Below are 13,899 nucleotides of genomic sequence, written 5' to 3'. Positions count from 1 at the left end.
TGGAAAAGACTCTGATGCTGGGAGGGATTGGAGGCAGGAGGAGAAGGGGACGACAGAGGATGAGATGGCTGGATGTCATCACTGACTTGATGGACATGAGTTTGGGTGAACTCTGGGAGTTGGTGATGGACAGGGAGGCCTGGTGTGCTGCAATTTATGGGGTCACAAAGAGTGGGACACGACTGAGCGACTGAACTGAACTGAGCTGAACTGAATCAAGAGCTTTCACAGATACCAGTTTAAAGATACAATGAAAGACAGGAAGACATTTGCAATGATAGCAAAAGATAAAATACCAAAGAACAAACCTATTGAAAAATATGCAAACTTATATGAGAAAAACTTTAAAGCACTCATAAACACCACAAAAGCAACTTCAACAACATTAAAGACACATTAGGTTCTGGAAGAATACTTACTGTCATAAAGATGTTAATTTTCATAACTTAATTTAAGATTTTAACATGGTCTGAAAGTAAACAGGGGCTTCCCAGATGGTTCAGTGGTAAAAAATCTACCTGCCAATGTAGGAGACATAGGTTTGACCCCTGGGTCGGGATGATACCCTGGAGGAGGAAATGGCAACCCACTCCAGTATTCTTGCCTGAAGAATTACGTGGACAGAGGAGCCTGGTGGGCTACAGTCCACGGGATCACAAAGAGTCAAACACTAAGCACACATGCATATGGAAGTAAATAAGAGGATTTTAAAGCTCATATGAAAGAAAAGGCAAGAGCTGAAAATTTTAAACTACCAAAAGGAAGAGCAATAATGGGTATCCCAGCCTACAACATATAAATCATACGATGAAGTGTCAAGAAATAAAAAGTGTTGTAATAGCCCACGAGTAGACAGGAATCAATGTTTCTAACAATGAGTGAAGAAGCACTATATACAGGGATAAAGATGGCTGGGGAAAAGTATAAAAACACAGGTCCAGAGTGCATGCTGCTATTAGAAGTCATCTAGAAATATGTGGTCACCTTTGATTAAGACCGAAAATAAAATTTTGGACCTGGAAAGACTTCTTGGATTGACCCAAAACAATGCAAAGTTAAGGGAATAGAACTAACTTAGCATATCTCATCCCCGGTCTCCAAACATCCTGATGTTGAGAGTGGAAATAAATCAAGGTCAGCCAAAATTAGGTGTTAAGAATGGTTCCCACGAATCTATACACATGATAAAGCGACACACATCTATACACACACATTTACCAACGGCTGTGTTACTATACTATAATTATGTTAACATGTAGTCATTTAGGGAAAACTAGGTGGGGAATCTGTGTACTCTCCTTGCAACCTCATGTGAATCAGTAATTATTTCAAAATAAGTTAAAAAAAAAAAACAAAAACCAACAACCTCAACAGAAAAACAGGCACTAATAATGCCTGAAGTCTACCAGTAAGACATACGTAATCATAGTATTTCACATCATAGTCTTTACTATAAAGCTCAAAGACTAAATAGCCTAATGAAGTAAGGAAGAAAAAATTAAAAAAAATTTTTCTTGGGATTCTTACTTCCAACCCATTTTAAAAACAAACACTCTGACTTGATATGAACACCCAAAACGATGCTTGAATTTCCAAGTGTTTAATGCTCTCCATTTCACACTAAGAAAAAAAAACTTATGTGCTGACAGCTTTCATCAAGTTACAGATTTTTATTTCACCAAGAATACAAGTAAAAGCCAAACTGTTCTTTCCTAATCTTTACTCTTGCCATGTAATCTACTACTGTTTTATCTCAATGAGATGTTTCAGGAAGTAATGAAATAACACCATTAAATAAGATCTAAACACTTTAATACAAGATTTTCTAACACTGTAATTAAAATGGTAACTTATAAAGACTCACCTATATGTGGCTGCTGAGCTGTGGCTAATGCGTACTGCTGCTGCTGAGCTGCAGTTAACTGCTGAACTGTTAGTGCATTAGTCCTCTGAAAGAGCTATTAAGAAAAATATTGAATACAGAGATTACTCTCATAGCATTTCATTTTTGTTTAGAAAGCTAAGAATGGAATATTACAAATACATATTTTAATCACTTTCTTAACTATAAGGACATTTTATTCAATAAAACATTAAAGTGTTTAAAAATACCCCTATTATTTATGTCAACATGTCACAGCACTTCAGGCTATACTACTACTAGCTAAGAGGAACATTGCTAAAGGAGTATTCTTTACCTGCTGCTGGGAATTGTAGTCAAAAAGGCCTACAGTAGCTCCTGAAGAGTCCATTGGTACCTGATTACCAGGATAGTCAAACTGTAAGGAATCCAGACCAACTTGTTCCATGGCATCCAGATTCTGAGTTTCAGGATTTGAAAATTCTTCAACAAGTGGTTTATTAGTTGTAGGATTAGGAAGAGGCCCCAATCCTTCTGGGGGATTAGTATTGGGGCCCAGGCGCTCAACTACTTCAGTTGGAGAGGCTTGACGACTTCCAGGAGTACGACTATGTAAAGAAAACAGAAATGAGTAAAAGTAACAAGTATGTCAAAAGGTGAAATCAGAAAGTAGGAAAATCACGGAAAACAAATGGTGGTAAAATACAAAAGGCAAATTAGGGACCCTAGGTCACTAAACATTGCTCTTTATCACTTTTTTTTTTCTGTTTAATCCAGCTTACACTTAAAAGCTGACATGGTTTCATTTTTTAATTATTATTAGTGACAACTGTCCCCAATTTTAATAGCATAAAGATGTAATTCAATTTTACAGATAAGGAAATTGTCCAGTATCACAATTCAGGCTTAGAGTACTCAAAACTTTTGTTTCAAATCACAAACAAAATGAGCAGTGGGTATGAACAGCAGACTACCATGCAACAAATATGAGAAGACTCGAAACCAAAACCTACCCACCATACTCCCATCCTGTCTACCAGCATAAGCTGTCCTAACATCTTGCCTAATACTTCGGGGGCAGGGGGGGGCGGGGTGGGAAACTGGCCAGAAAGCATCATATGGCCTTCACAACTGAAGGCTGTATAATACAGAATACAAAAGAAAAGGGCAGTGAACCAAGACAGAAAGCTGACTCCTGACTCTAAAACATTATTCTGAGTAAATCATTTCAACACCCAGGTCTCAGTTTCCTTGAGACAGAGGAGGTGACACTGTAGTCCTATAATAACAAAAACAAAAAGACTATTTGTAAAAACCCTCTATGAGCTCTCCAAAAACAATCTTTATCATACCAAATTGTTTCAGTTTAAATAAAAATAAATAAAAATGAATATTTATCAAAAGTTAAGCATGTACATCAATGAAAAGTATAATTCTATATATAAAAGAGCAACTTTCTCTACCGATTAGTCTTAATTTTCTGAAGAAATTTATTAACACTAAATTTTAAGCACCGACTCTTCTCTTTTTATCATCATCCTTTGCAGTCTAAACTATTTTCACTTTATTTCTGGACATAATTGATCCTTATTAACAGTCTCCTTCCTTCTGTGGAAATAATTTATATAAGATCTTTTCCTTCACAAGAAGTAAATTTGTTCTGAAGAACTATCATTTCATAGTATATTCAAATCTAAGTATGTTAAATAAATGGTAGTGACTATTATAACCGGTTTCAATGTCAACGGTTATCCATATGTAACTGCCCCACCTTTAGATACTTTACCATGGAATAAATCTGCTAACACATACAGAACATTTCACAAAGCAATTGACTAATAACAAGAATTGTTTTCCAGATACTTCAGGTTTGTGGACTTACATTTTATTTCAAAATTAACCACTGTCCTTGCAACATCAGAAGAAATTTCAAACTCCTTTCCCCTTTATCCACAATTAAAATTTTCATGTGAATAATCCAAAGGCTTTTCATTCAGAATATATGGAAAGAAAAAATAAAACTGAAAGGATCTTAAGTCAGTCCATTGAAAAAAAAGAAAGAGGTGGGAGAAAGGTCCAAGAGAGAAAGTATGTGTGTGCGTGTGTGTATATATATATATATAACTGATCTACTTCATTGTATAGCAGAAACTAACACAACATTGTAAAGCAATTATACTACAACAACAACAGCAGCAACAAAAAACGAAAGCCTGCTATATTTCTTTCATTCCTTTCAGTTCTATTCCAACAGATGATGTATCAGTTAATGTATGTAATAATGATGTGCTACCATAGTGACCATATGACCACAGCTATTACTTTGAAATATTTTTATACTGTTGAAGACAATATTGCATCAGAAATACTTTATAAGCAATTTAAAAAACCTACTACAAACTTAACAGAATTAGAATGCTATTGAATGTAAAGTTCATATTAATATGGAGAAATATAATCTTTCATACAAAACAACTCTAATACAGCAAAAAAAAAAAAAAAGTAGAGGATTCAAAAGAAAAAGTCATTATGCTATGAGTGGTGCTATTTTCTTGCTATAGTTAACGGTGTATTAACACTTCAATTATAAATGTATGTTCTGCAGGGTTTATAATCAACTCAGTTTTAAATGCATGCCCTTGAAACACAGATTAGGTAATAGCAGAAGAGCAAAATCAGGATAAGGTTCTAAAACAAACTGAGTGGCATTAAATTTATTTCTTGTCAAAAGAGGTTTACTGGTTTTGGATGCTTTTTTGCATTTAGAACAGATTTAAATGGCACTGTTTTTAAGAAGTATTGTTACTCTGTTTTTCGATAATTAAAGGTAATAACACAAACATGTACCTATCAACTAACTGGTATTTCATGGTTCGTAATATCGCAAAGAAACAACTATTTTCAGGTGTAGGCCCCAAAGCATCTGATTACTGAAGTATATTTCAGTATATGAAGAAACAACTCCTTAATATTTAGATGAATGTGCACTGCCTAAGTCCAAAGGCTAGAACAAAAGAAATACTTGCCATAAAAAGACAACAAAAAATCTACAACTGAACTTAAATTCTGAACTTAACACTAATTTTTATAAGTCTGATATGTTCTTCCCATACTAATTTCAGGAATATGATTAAGTATCAGCACAAACTCAGAAAAGGGGAATAGGATACAATACAGAGATAGAAGGAAGAGGAAACTCTACAGAAAGGTGCTGAAGAGCAAACTCAAAAAGAGTTTGCCAAGAAAAATCACAGATTAAACCTTAAATTCACTAAACTTTAGCAGGGAGAAAACAGTTAAAATTTAGACTACCATATTAGTAGAAAGGTAATAGCAATTTCTAACTTTACTTAATGGGATGCATTGTTTTAGAGAATTTTGAAGACTTATCTTTTTAAAAAATGGCACATAATCATTAACTAAATACTCCTTATAAAAAATTTTAAATCTTCTTCCAGATTAATACAAGGTACAAAGGGAAATAAAAAAACCCAAAGTTGGAAAAATACCTAAATCAGTCATATCAGCTAGTAGCAATAATCCCTAAAGAGATATGATTTTCTTCTTGAGAAAGTGAAAATCTTACTTAAAATCTTTGCAATCGGCATCCATTCCATTTGGCAAACCTCTGCCATTTATTTTAGAATCATCATCATCTCCTTGCTTAAGATCTCTGTTTTGGTCCTCCTCAAATGGAGAAGCCTTGCCTTTTTGATCTCCTTTCTCAGGTCCATCTGTTTCAGCATCTCTAGTGCCCTGAGGAAAAAGAGTCTGTTTGATTCTGAATATTTAATAGAACACAAAAAAAGGCACCACAAGGTGATCTAAAACTACACTATAGTGCACGTAAACAATAAAAACATTGAATCTTATTTTAATTTTGTAGTCAAGAAATTTATCAAAGGCCAAAAAAATTGAGTACAAACCAGTGATTTATAACAGAAGGGCTAAGGCAACCTTAACTATAGCGGTGCTAGAAAAGCAGTAACACCACAAGTGAAATTAAAATTCTACTTAATGAAAGATGATTTTGTTTTTTTAACTGTCATATCAAGTACTACCATGAATAAGCAATTTTAATCTTACAAACTTTTAAAATTAATATGATTTTTTTGGAAACATGATTAAGATTATAAATATTCCCAGCGGTTCTACCATTTCATGTATTTCAAGAAGGGGCCAGGAGAAGAAAACAAGAGCACCAATAGCTATAAAATTACCTTTAATTCTAGGAAGGGCCAGAATAAGAAACTGACTTAAAGACAACCGAATAACCATCTAGCAACTTAAAAACATTTCTTCATTCAAAATACTTACAAAAGTTCCCTTCCTAAATCGAGAATCCAATTTATCAGCAGGAGAAGAACTTAATACATATTCTACCATGCTCACACCAAGGCCTCCACTTTCTGATCGCGGAGACAATATTGCATTTACTTCACTGTTTCCATGAAAACCCTGTCCAGATCTTCTCTGTACCATAATAGGCTGGGACATTGAATGGTCTGTTTGGAAAAAAGAAAACAATTACAAATTTGAACTTTTAAGCTAACCAAAATGTATTCACATCAATTAATATACTAAAGAAAAATCAGCATACTGAATTAATATACTAAAGAAAAATCAGTATATTGTTTTGTTTTGAATGTTACTGTAATCTTTATAAAAACATCTTCAATCTGTTTAGACTCACTGCCCTTTGGACATTTCTTGAGAATACAGATTAAGAAAGTCATTTGGTAAAAACCAGGTAAAAGGCTATCTGAATAATCAAATTCAGAAGTCACTGGCAATAGAAACAATTTGAAGTCTCCACTGCCTTTAAGCCTCTTATTAAAAAGTTCTATTGTCAATTCAGAACAACTCAAACCAAAAAGCTTTAGAGATAAAACCTGAAATAAAAATAACTCCTCTTAAATTGACGGAGGCACTTCTCAGGCTCATAGTCATGTACTGGACAGATTCAGAATACACAGCTGTACTGCTATAAACATAGATGACTAAGTTCATTCAAAAAAGCCAGTAATATCACAGAATTTTCTATTCTTGGTGTAAAGACTAAGTATCACTTAGTTTTTTTAAAAAAGATTCCTTTTTTAAAGATTAAAAATATTTTTTTAATTAAAAAAAATCCTTCTAGTCTAAAAGTTTTCCATTTATTTTTAACAAAAAAATTATCCATCTAGTACAAATACCTTTTCTACATATTTTGTGATAAAAAAGGCAATACTTAAGATCTGAAAGCAAATACAAACATAAAAACATTTGAGGCAAGACTCACCTAGATTTGCAGAAAAAAATTTTGAACCAGTATGCTAAGCATTGTGGTATGTATGTGGCATCTAAGAACACAACAGTCCCTGTACTCTAAGAGATTATAGGTTTAACAGGAATCGATCATAGTATGAGTAAAAGCACTTCAATAAAAATAATCCAGGATACTATGGGGAAGAGAAAGAGTATTCATCACTTTTCCCCAGTCTTAGAGTGAATCCCAAAGGAAGTGATATGAAGGACAGAGAGCAAAAAATAGGTGAAAATGGGTGTGGAAAGCACTCTGGTTAGAGAAACCAGTATGCTCAAAGACCTAAAGATGCCAGGAGAACACAATGAAATTAATAATCATTTTTATTGAACATGAAATAATTCAGCTCAGCTGAGAAGGAAGTATGTGTATGATAAAATCTCCTGTGGTCATGGAAAGAACTGTAGAATGACAATTCTTTTAGGACAAGGAATGTCATTTGCGTATTTGTACATGCTTGGCACTCAATAAATGTTTACTTAGTAAACAAAATAATCCATCCATTTCTAATTTTCTCATGTCTCCTGGTAAAAACTTATATTCATCTTCAAAATTTTATCCATACAACAAAAAAAGTTGGGAGAGGGAGTGATACAAGGAATTAACTAAAATTATAAACTTGACACTAAAAAGATATATCAGGAGTATATAAACAGTTGCTTAAATGTTTTACTGTTGGTACCAGTTGTCTTCCAAATACAACATACCAAAAATATCTCCCTAACATTCATCTTGAAAGTATCTCTCATTACCATGTTGTGCTCAAGATGTTTTGCTTTGGAATGCTTTTAAAAATATTTGGTTCTGATAAAGCAATTAACCATTTACCTTTCAAAACAAAAATCAAAACATGATTATCAACCAAATTTTCAAGCATGTTGTTTTAGCAAAGAAAGTGCCTTTTGTGTAGAAAATGTATCCTGGCCCAAATAACTGAATAACTTAAATTATATAAGTTCAATCTATATAGGTTAATACAAATCCAGGGAAAAAAATTCCCTGAGGGCAGAGATCACATATCTCATTTATCTTTGTATTCTCCAAAACTGGCACATTATATTACATATTGGTTGAAGGCAAATAAAATTCCCGGTATTTTAGTCTAATTTAGTATTTAGCAAAGTTTTCAATCTGTTTCCATTTTGATTGTAAATAGTACTAAAAATTTTCAGCTTTTCCTAACTTTTAAACAATTACCTTTAAGAACAAAATTTAAAACCGTAAAGAACTTAAAAATCTTCTTAATGATTTAGAGAGAAAAAAAGTACCTGGCAATTTACACTCAAAATAGAAAGTTAATTCCAGAAACTTGATTTTATATTACTTTGATCATCTTGTATAGTTTTAATAAGCTGCTTTTACTTATAAAGCGGAATCTTATTTGTTAAATACATGTTGAAAGTTTCACATGTACATCTCAAATTTTACTGAGAAACATTTAAAAATATAATCAGTAGTATTTTAAGAATATAAGTATGCTCTGTAATTTACCAATAAATACTGTCACCCCCATGAGTTACACTCCTTACATTCCAGTTCCTTTTCCCTTAAGAATTTCTTGGACCTCAGTCTTTGTTTCCTATGGGTATCAAAAACATTCAAAGTCTGCTCCCTTTCTGGGAATTCTATCTTACTATGGGGGTTTATTTCCTTTATGGGTGTGGCTAATGTTTAATAAAGCTAGTCTGAGCTGCAGTTAATAGATCACTATCCATTGATACAATTCAAGCTTAAAAATTCCTATGGTTAAATTGTGTCCTATATTTTAATGGAAATTAAGAATTTTATAATCAGAGTTTAACCCCAAATAAAACTTAATAAAATCTTACTGTGACAAACATTTCTAATCAATAAGTGAACCATTAGGTATGGCTTACTTTACATAAGAAAATGTGTATTACGAGGACACATGAAATCCTCAAAGATACCACAAAGTTTCTCCAGGTATCGTTTGGGAGCAGTAGGGTTTAAAAAAAATTCAAGTATTCAACAAATCCAGAACTCTCACACATACACCAATAACTTACGAGAAGTTCCCCATGCAGTCTCTCTCCATTCATCATCCCCAAGAAATATGCCTTTTTGGCCATCTTTTGTTGAATCATCAGGTTCCCAAAATTTTTTGGTAGGCAAAAGCTATTTGGAAGGGAAAAAATTATTACATTTAAATTTCATCCTAATTACAAAAAGCGAAAACACAGCAGAAAGCAAACTTACCATCAATAGGTACAAGTTAGTTTTCAATGCTAACGAAAATTCAAGAGTGCCCTGTTTCCTAACTGGTCTAGTTAATAATAACTTCCCATTTATGCTTGGATACTGGTTCTAAAAACTCTAGACCTGAAAAGTCAACTTCATACTTCTGCATTTTTCAAATGGTTTTACTGTCATGTGGTATTTTTAACGAACTCTTTCAAAAGACTTACTAAATTTCTTAAAACAGATAATACAATAAAAATATTCATACAAATGATTAAAGTTTTCTCTTTACTTCCAAGTACTGCCCTTGGAATATCTCCTATCCTACAGCTTCAATGACAGACAATTCTTCTTCTTACTTAACAATTCAATTGAGGTGAACTTCACAATTCTTCCTATGTTCTCAATAGTAGCAATCTGCTGATCCTAAAGCAGGAAGCAGGATGGTGGAAGAGATACATTAAGAAGACCCTTAAATACTTTTTGAGATAATCTCAAAGCCCTGTGTCCAATCCTATGTTGTAACACACAGAAGGATTTAAAATTGTGTTGGTATAACCATTTGATGATTAATAAAAATGTACATTTGGTCAATTCCTAATGAGACTTTATAGTATTCATCCAGGTCTCTCCTGTCTACCTTTCCTGACACTCAGAAGAACCAGACTGAGGGTATGTTTGTTTGAAAAGAACAGACTGGTTTTCTAAACAATGCATGTGACATTTAAGTAAGCATCTGTAAGACACTCATCCCTTTCAGCCCATAATTATTAGATCCTCATAATTAAGCTTGTATATACTTCTATTGCTACACTTAAAATACTAAATTACCTGTATCTGCCTCCGTAAGGGCATGGTGACCTTATCTTCAGAGAGCTCACAAATATATAACACCCATAATAAAATGAACTTAGTGAAACTTATATGGGGTCTTGAGAGATAAGACTGTGTGTGTGTGTCAGGGATCTAAAGTGTGAATGGAAGGTGGGGAGTACATAAGAAGTGATGAACAAAGGCACAACTTGAGAAAACACAGTTTGTAGAACAGGGTGTGAGATGGACGAACAGATGTGGGAGCTGATGCTGTGAAAGCTATCTAGGCAGATTATGAGGAACCTCAAAATTCTAAGAAAAATGGATATTCTAGACCAGAGGCAAGGAAATCATTCAGGAGAATTACAACAGAGTCAAGATGACAAGAACTGAAACAGGGCACTGACAGAAAAAACTGAGAAAATAAAAGGGATTTCAGAGACATTCAGGGGAGTCAATAGGATACAAACAAAAATAAAAGGCTGATTAAAAAGAATAAAACTTTACAATCTGAGTAACAAGGTAAATGATAGTACTATCGACCAAAACAAACACAAAAACAGAATAAGCAGCTTTTGCGGGGAGCAGGGTGGATTCAATTTGGGCGTATGCCTAATCTATGGATCTTTTGCTAAACTAAATACTGTTAATTTTAAAGGAAACTAAGTTCTCTATTTAAAAAAAAAGAAAAAAACTTTTGCATGTTAGTATCTTCCTGAGCTGCAAATGATTTGTATTTAAAGTACAGACATTTTATTTCTATTATTATTTTAAAAGAGATTTTGTTGATTTATTTTGGCCACAACTATGTGGCTTGTGGGATACTAGATCCCTGACCAGGGGTTGAACCCGACCGAGGTCAGCGAAGAGCCCTACACGCTGGACCACCAGGGAATTCCCTAAAGTATAGGCATTTTAAACAATAATCTATACTAATAAAGATTCCAGTAAAATACAACCTTGGTTGTTCCGATTTTTAAAAAAATCTCACTATAAAGTTTCATGCAAATATTGAAACAAAATGTAAAGATGATAATATAATACTAAAACACTGCTCTTGATATACTTAAATTATTGAAGAATTATTCACAGTGAAACCCAAGTTAATCCCTTTAAAGTACTGTATAAATAAGCCATTTCAGGCAGAAGAAAATGGTTCCTATAAGAATAAGATTTTTATCCTATATTTCATAAAGATAAGTGTTTTAATATTAAAATAAGGATAACAAATAAGTAATCAAAAATGAAGTCATAATAAGTTAATTAGAAGCATTTATTAGACATAGAAGCGGCTGAAACAAACTAATCTGATCTTGTGAGGCAGTAGAAATAAGAATTTTTTGAGGAGACTATTTCAGTCTTTTGGGGTAAGATTCCATGCAATGCTATAATAGTTCACAGATCAATTCTTTGACACTCAAACTATAAAACCTGGAGGGGAGTCTACACCAAGGACTTATTCAGTGTGCCTACTTTCTGCCAAGCACTGTGCTATGACTATCTCTTCATTTTGCAAGCATTTATAAATTATCATGGACAAACAATTTAGTAGTGAAGAAAATTAACACTTCTCCTAACAAAGGCCTTTATCACCATTCCAGAGACAGCTGTGACAATGCAGACACTGATTGCAAATATTGTTAGAGAAACTACTAGCCAAGAATTAAGTTAAAATGGACTAAATATAGGGGAAGGCAATAAATAGAACAGCTTAAAAAAAAAAAAGTAAAAAATTAAGGGGTACAGTGGTTGGAATAGCAATAGTGTTTTGCCCCTGGAGACTCTTTTACTGTAGCAGAAATGGGAAAGCACATTACAGAAAAGGCTAAGAGATCTTGAAGATCTGTAAAATACATTATCCAATACTGCTTCATATTACTTCCCTAATTCTCAAAAGCTCTAAACCAAGGTCAAACAACTTGGTATTTCTTGTCAAGAAAATACTCTCCTGTCTTTCCAACTCAGAAATGATTAGGTGGACATACAGATTCAAATCCCCACTATCCACCATTTCATTAGTTCTTTCTTTAAAGAAGCACTTATGCCTTGCCCTTTTCATCTCCAAAGAAATCAGTCAACACTCTAGTAAACCACTATACTACTTCAAAATAAGTAATAAATAAAATTATTGCTAGAATTTATACTATGAGTTACACTTACACGTTAGATTTTTCTAATACAAATTGTCAGGTAAAATCACCAAACCAAAAAAATTAACGTAATTCTAAAAATTAAGAGAACTTCAGGGCTCTATGTCTACATTATAGTGTTCATATAACATCCAAACTGGGACAGTTTGAGAAAGAGAGCACTAGTAACAATTATGCCACGAAAACATGTATCTGGACTGTCTGAACAAATCAGGATATAAGGTGACTCTATTTACAATGGAAATTAATACAAGGTACAGAGGCTAACAATTAGGCATGTAGGAAACAAAAGCTACAAGGGAGTTCTCTAGAAGTGCAGAATGGTGCTTTTCCAGACTTTAGTCCTCTCTGTTAATAAAAGATATTAATACTTAATGTTTTCAAATCACACTACTCTCAAATCTTTTACATTCTCAATACCTCTTAATATCACAGCAAATATTATTAGATGTCATCACTTCCAATGGGAAGCAGTACTGCAAACAGTCAAGACTTCAATCTGTTGTTCAAGCATTATTACATTGTACTGGGCCAGATAATTAACTCAGCCTCAGTTTCTTCATCTGAAAAGTAAGGATAATAATAAAGCTACTGTTTTAGAGTGTCTATGAGGTTAGAATACAAGAACATAAATAAACTATTTAGAACAGCATTGAGCATATGCCAAAATAAGTAGTAAATATCTTCACGACCAAAAGTATGAATCTTAATATTACCAAACATGAATAACATGCTGTCCAGTAACATTTAACTGGCTGATTATTTTAAATGATTATAATAACATTCATTACAAATATCTTGTCTATAGCTGTTTGCCTTCTTTTTTAGTTTGAGTATCCTAGGGGGACCATGAAACTACACTTAAGTTGCCTAATAGTTATATTTTGCATAAGGACACAGAATCAGAGATTAAGTAAACTGTCCAAGATTACATATAATATTACATACATGTATAGCCAGTTAGGCAGCATTAGGAATTGAATCCATAACTGCTTAATTACAAAGCCCATATTCTTTACACTTAACTACCACAGAAGACGTTTCTTTCCAATAGTAGTCTAATTTATCAGTATTCTAAAAATATCCAGTTATTAGGCCACAATAACCATAATGAAAAAAATAAAAGCTTCAGATATTATCATGATATTCAGACCATATAATGTAGGTATTAATTAGAGCGGATAAAGTTCAAGACAGAATGGCTAAGATAGGAATTTACAGACATAACTATAATCAGCTCGGAGAAGGCATTGGCAACCCATTCCAGTACTCTTGCTGGGCAAATCCCATGGACAGAGGAGCCTGGTGGGCTGCAGTCCATGGGGTCGCTAGGAGTCGGACACGACTGAGCGACTTCACTTTCACTTTTCACTTTCATGCATTGGAGAAGGAAATGGCAACCCACTCCGGTATTCTTGCCTGGAGGATCCCAGGGATGGCGGAGCCTGGTGGGCTGCCGTCTATGGGGTCGCACAGAGTCGGACACGACTGAAGTGACTTAGCATAGCATAATCAGCTGGTTTCCACTCCAGTTATCCCTAACATCTCAGATCAGAGCATTTGAGAGACAT

The 13,899-nt window shown here is 33.6% G+C and overlaps 1 protein-coding gene across 10 annotated transcripts in view; it reads right to left on the bottom strand.

Annotated features, from left to right (window-relative positions):
• The window catches only part of PUM2 (pumilio RNA binding family member 2), a 121,436-nt gene that overhangs the window by 75,845 nt on the left and 31,692 nt on the right, over positions 1-13,899 (bottom strand). For 7 of the 10 annotated variants that reach the window (XM_055540856.1, XM_055540862.1, XM_055540859.1 and 4 more), the window contains 5 exons: positions 9,194-9,302; positions 6,179-6,366; positions 5,448-5,617; positions 2,199-2,469; positions 1,865-1,958 (listed from right to left, as the gene is read on the bottom strand). In XM_055540856.1, coding sequence (XP_055396831.1) covers positions 1,865-1,958; positions 2,199-2,469; positions 5,448-5,617; positions 6,179-6,366; positions 9,194-9,302 — 832 coding nt within the window. Of the gene's footprint in view, positions 1-1,864; positions 1,959-2,198; positions 2,470-5,447; positions 5,618-6,178; positions 6,367-9,180; positions 9,303-12,748; positions 12,899-13,899 lie in introns of those variants that run through there. The other 3 variants (XM_055540858.1, XM_055540861.1, XM_055540866.1) reach the window with 3 other exon arrangements.

The sequence above is a fragment of the Bubalus kerabau genome, chromosome 11, assembly GCF_029407905.1.
Source record: "Bubalus kerabau isolate K-KA32 ecotype Philippines breed swamp buffalo chromosome 11, PCC_UOA_SB_1v2, whole genome shotgun sequence".
Lineage (NCBI taxonomy): Eukaryota > Metazoa > Chordata > Mammalia > Artiodactyla > Bovidae > Bubalus > Bubalus kerabau.
This window is presented reverse-complemented; position numbering and strand designations above follow the sequence as displayed.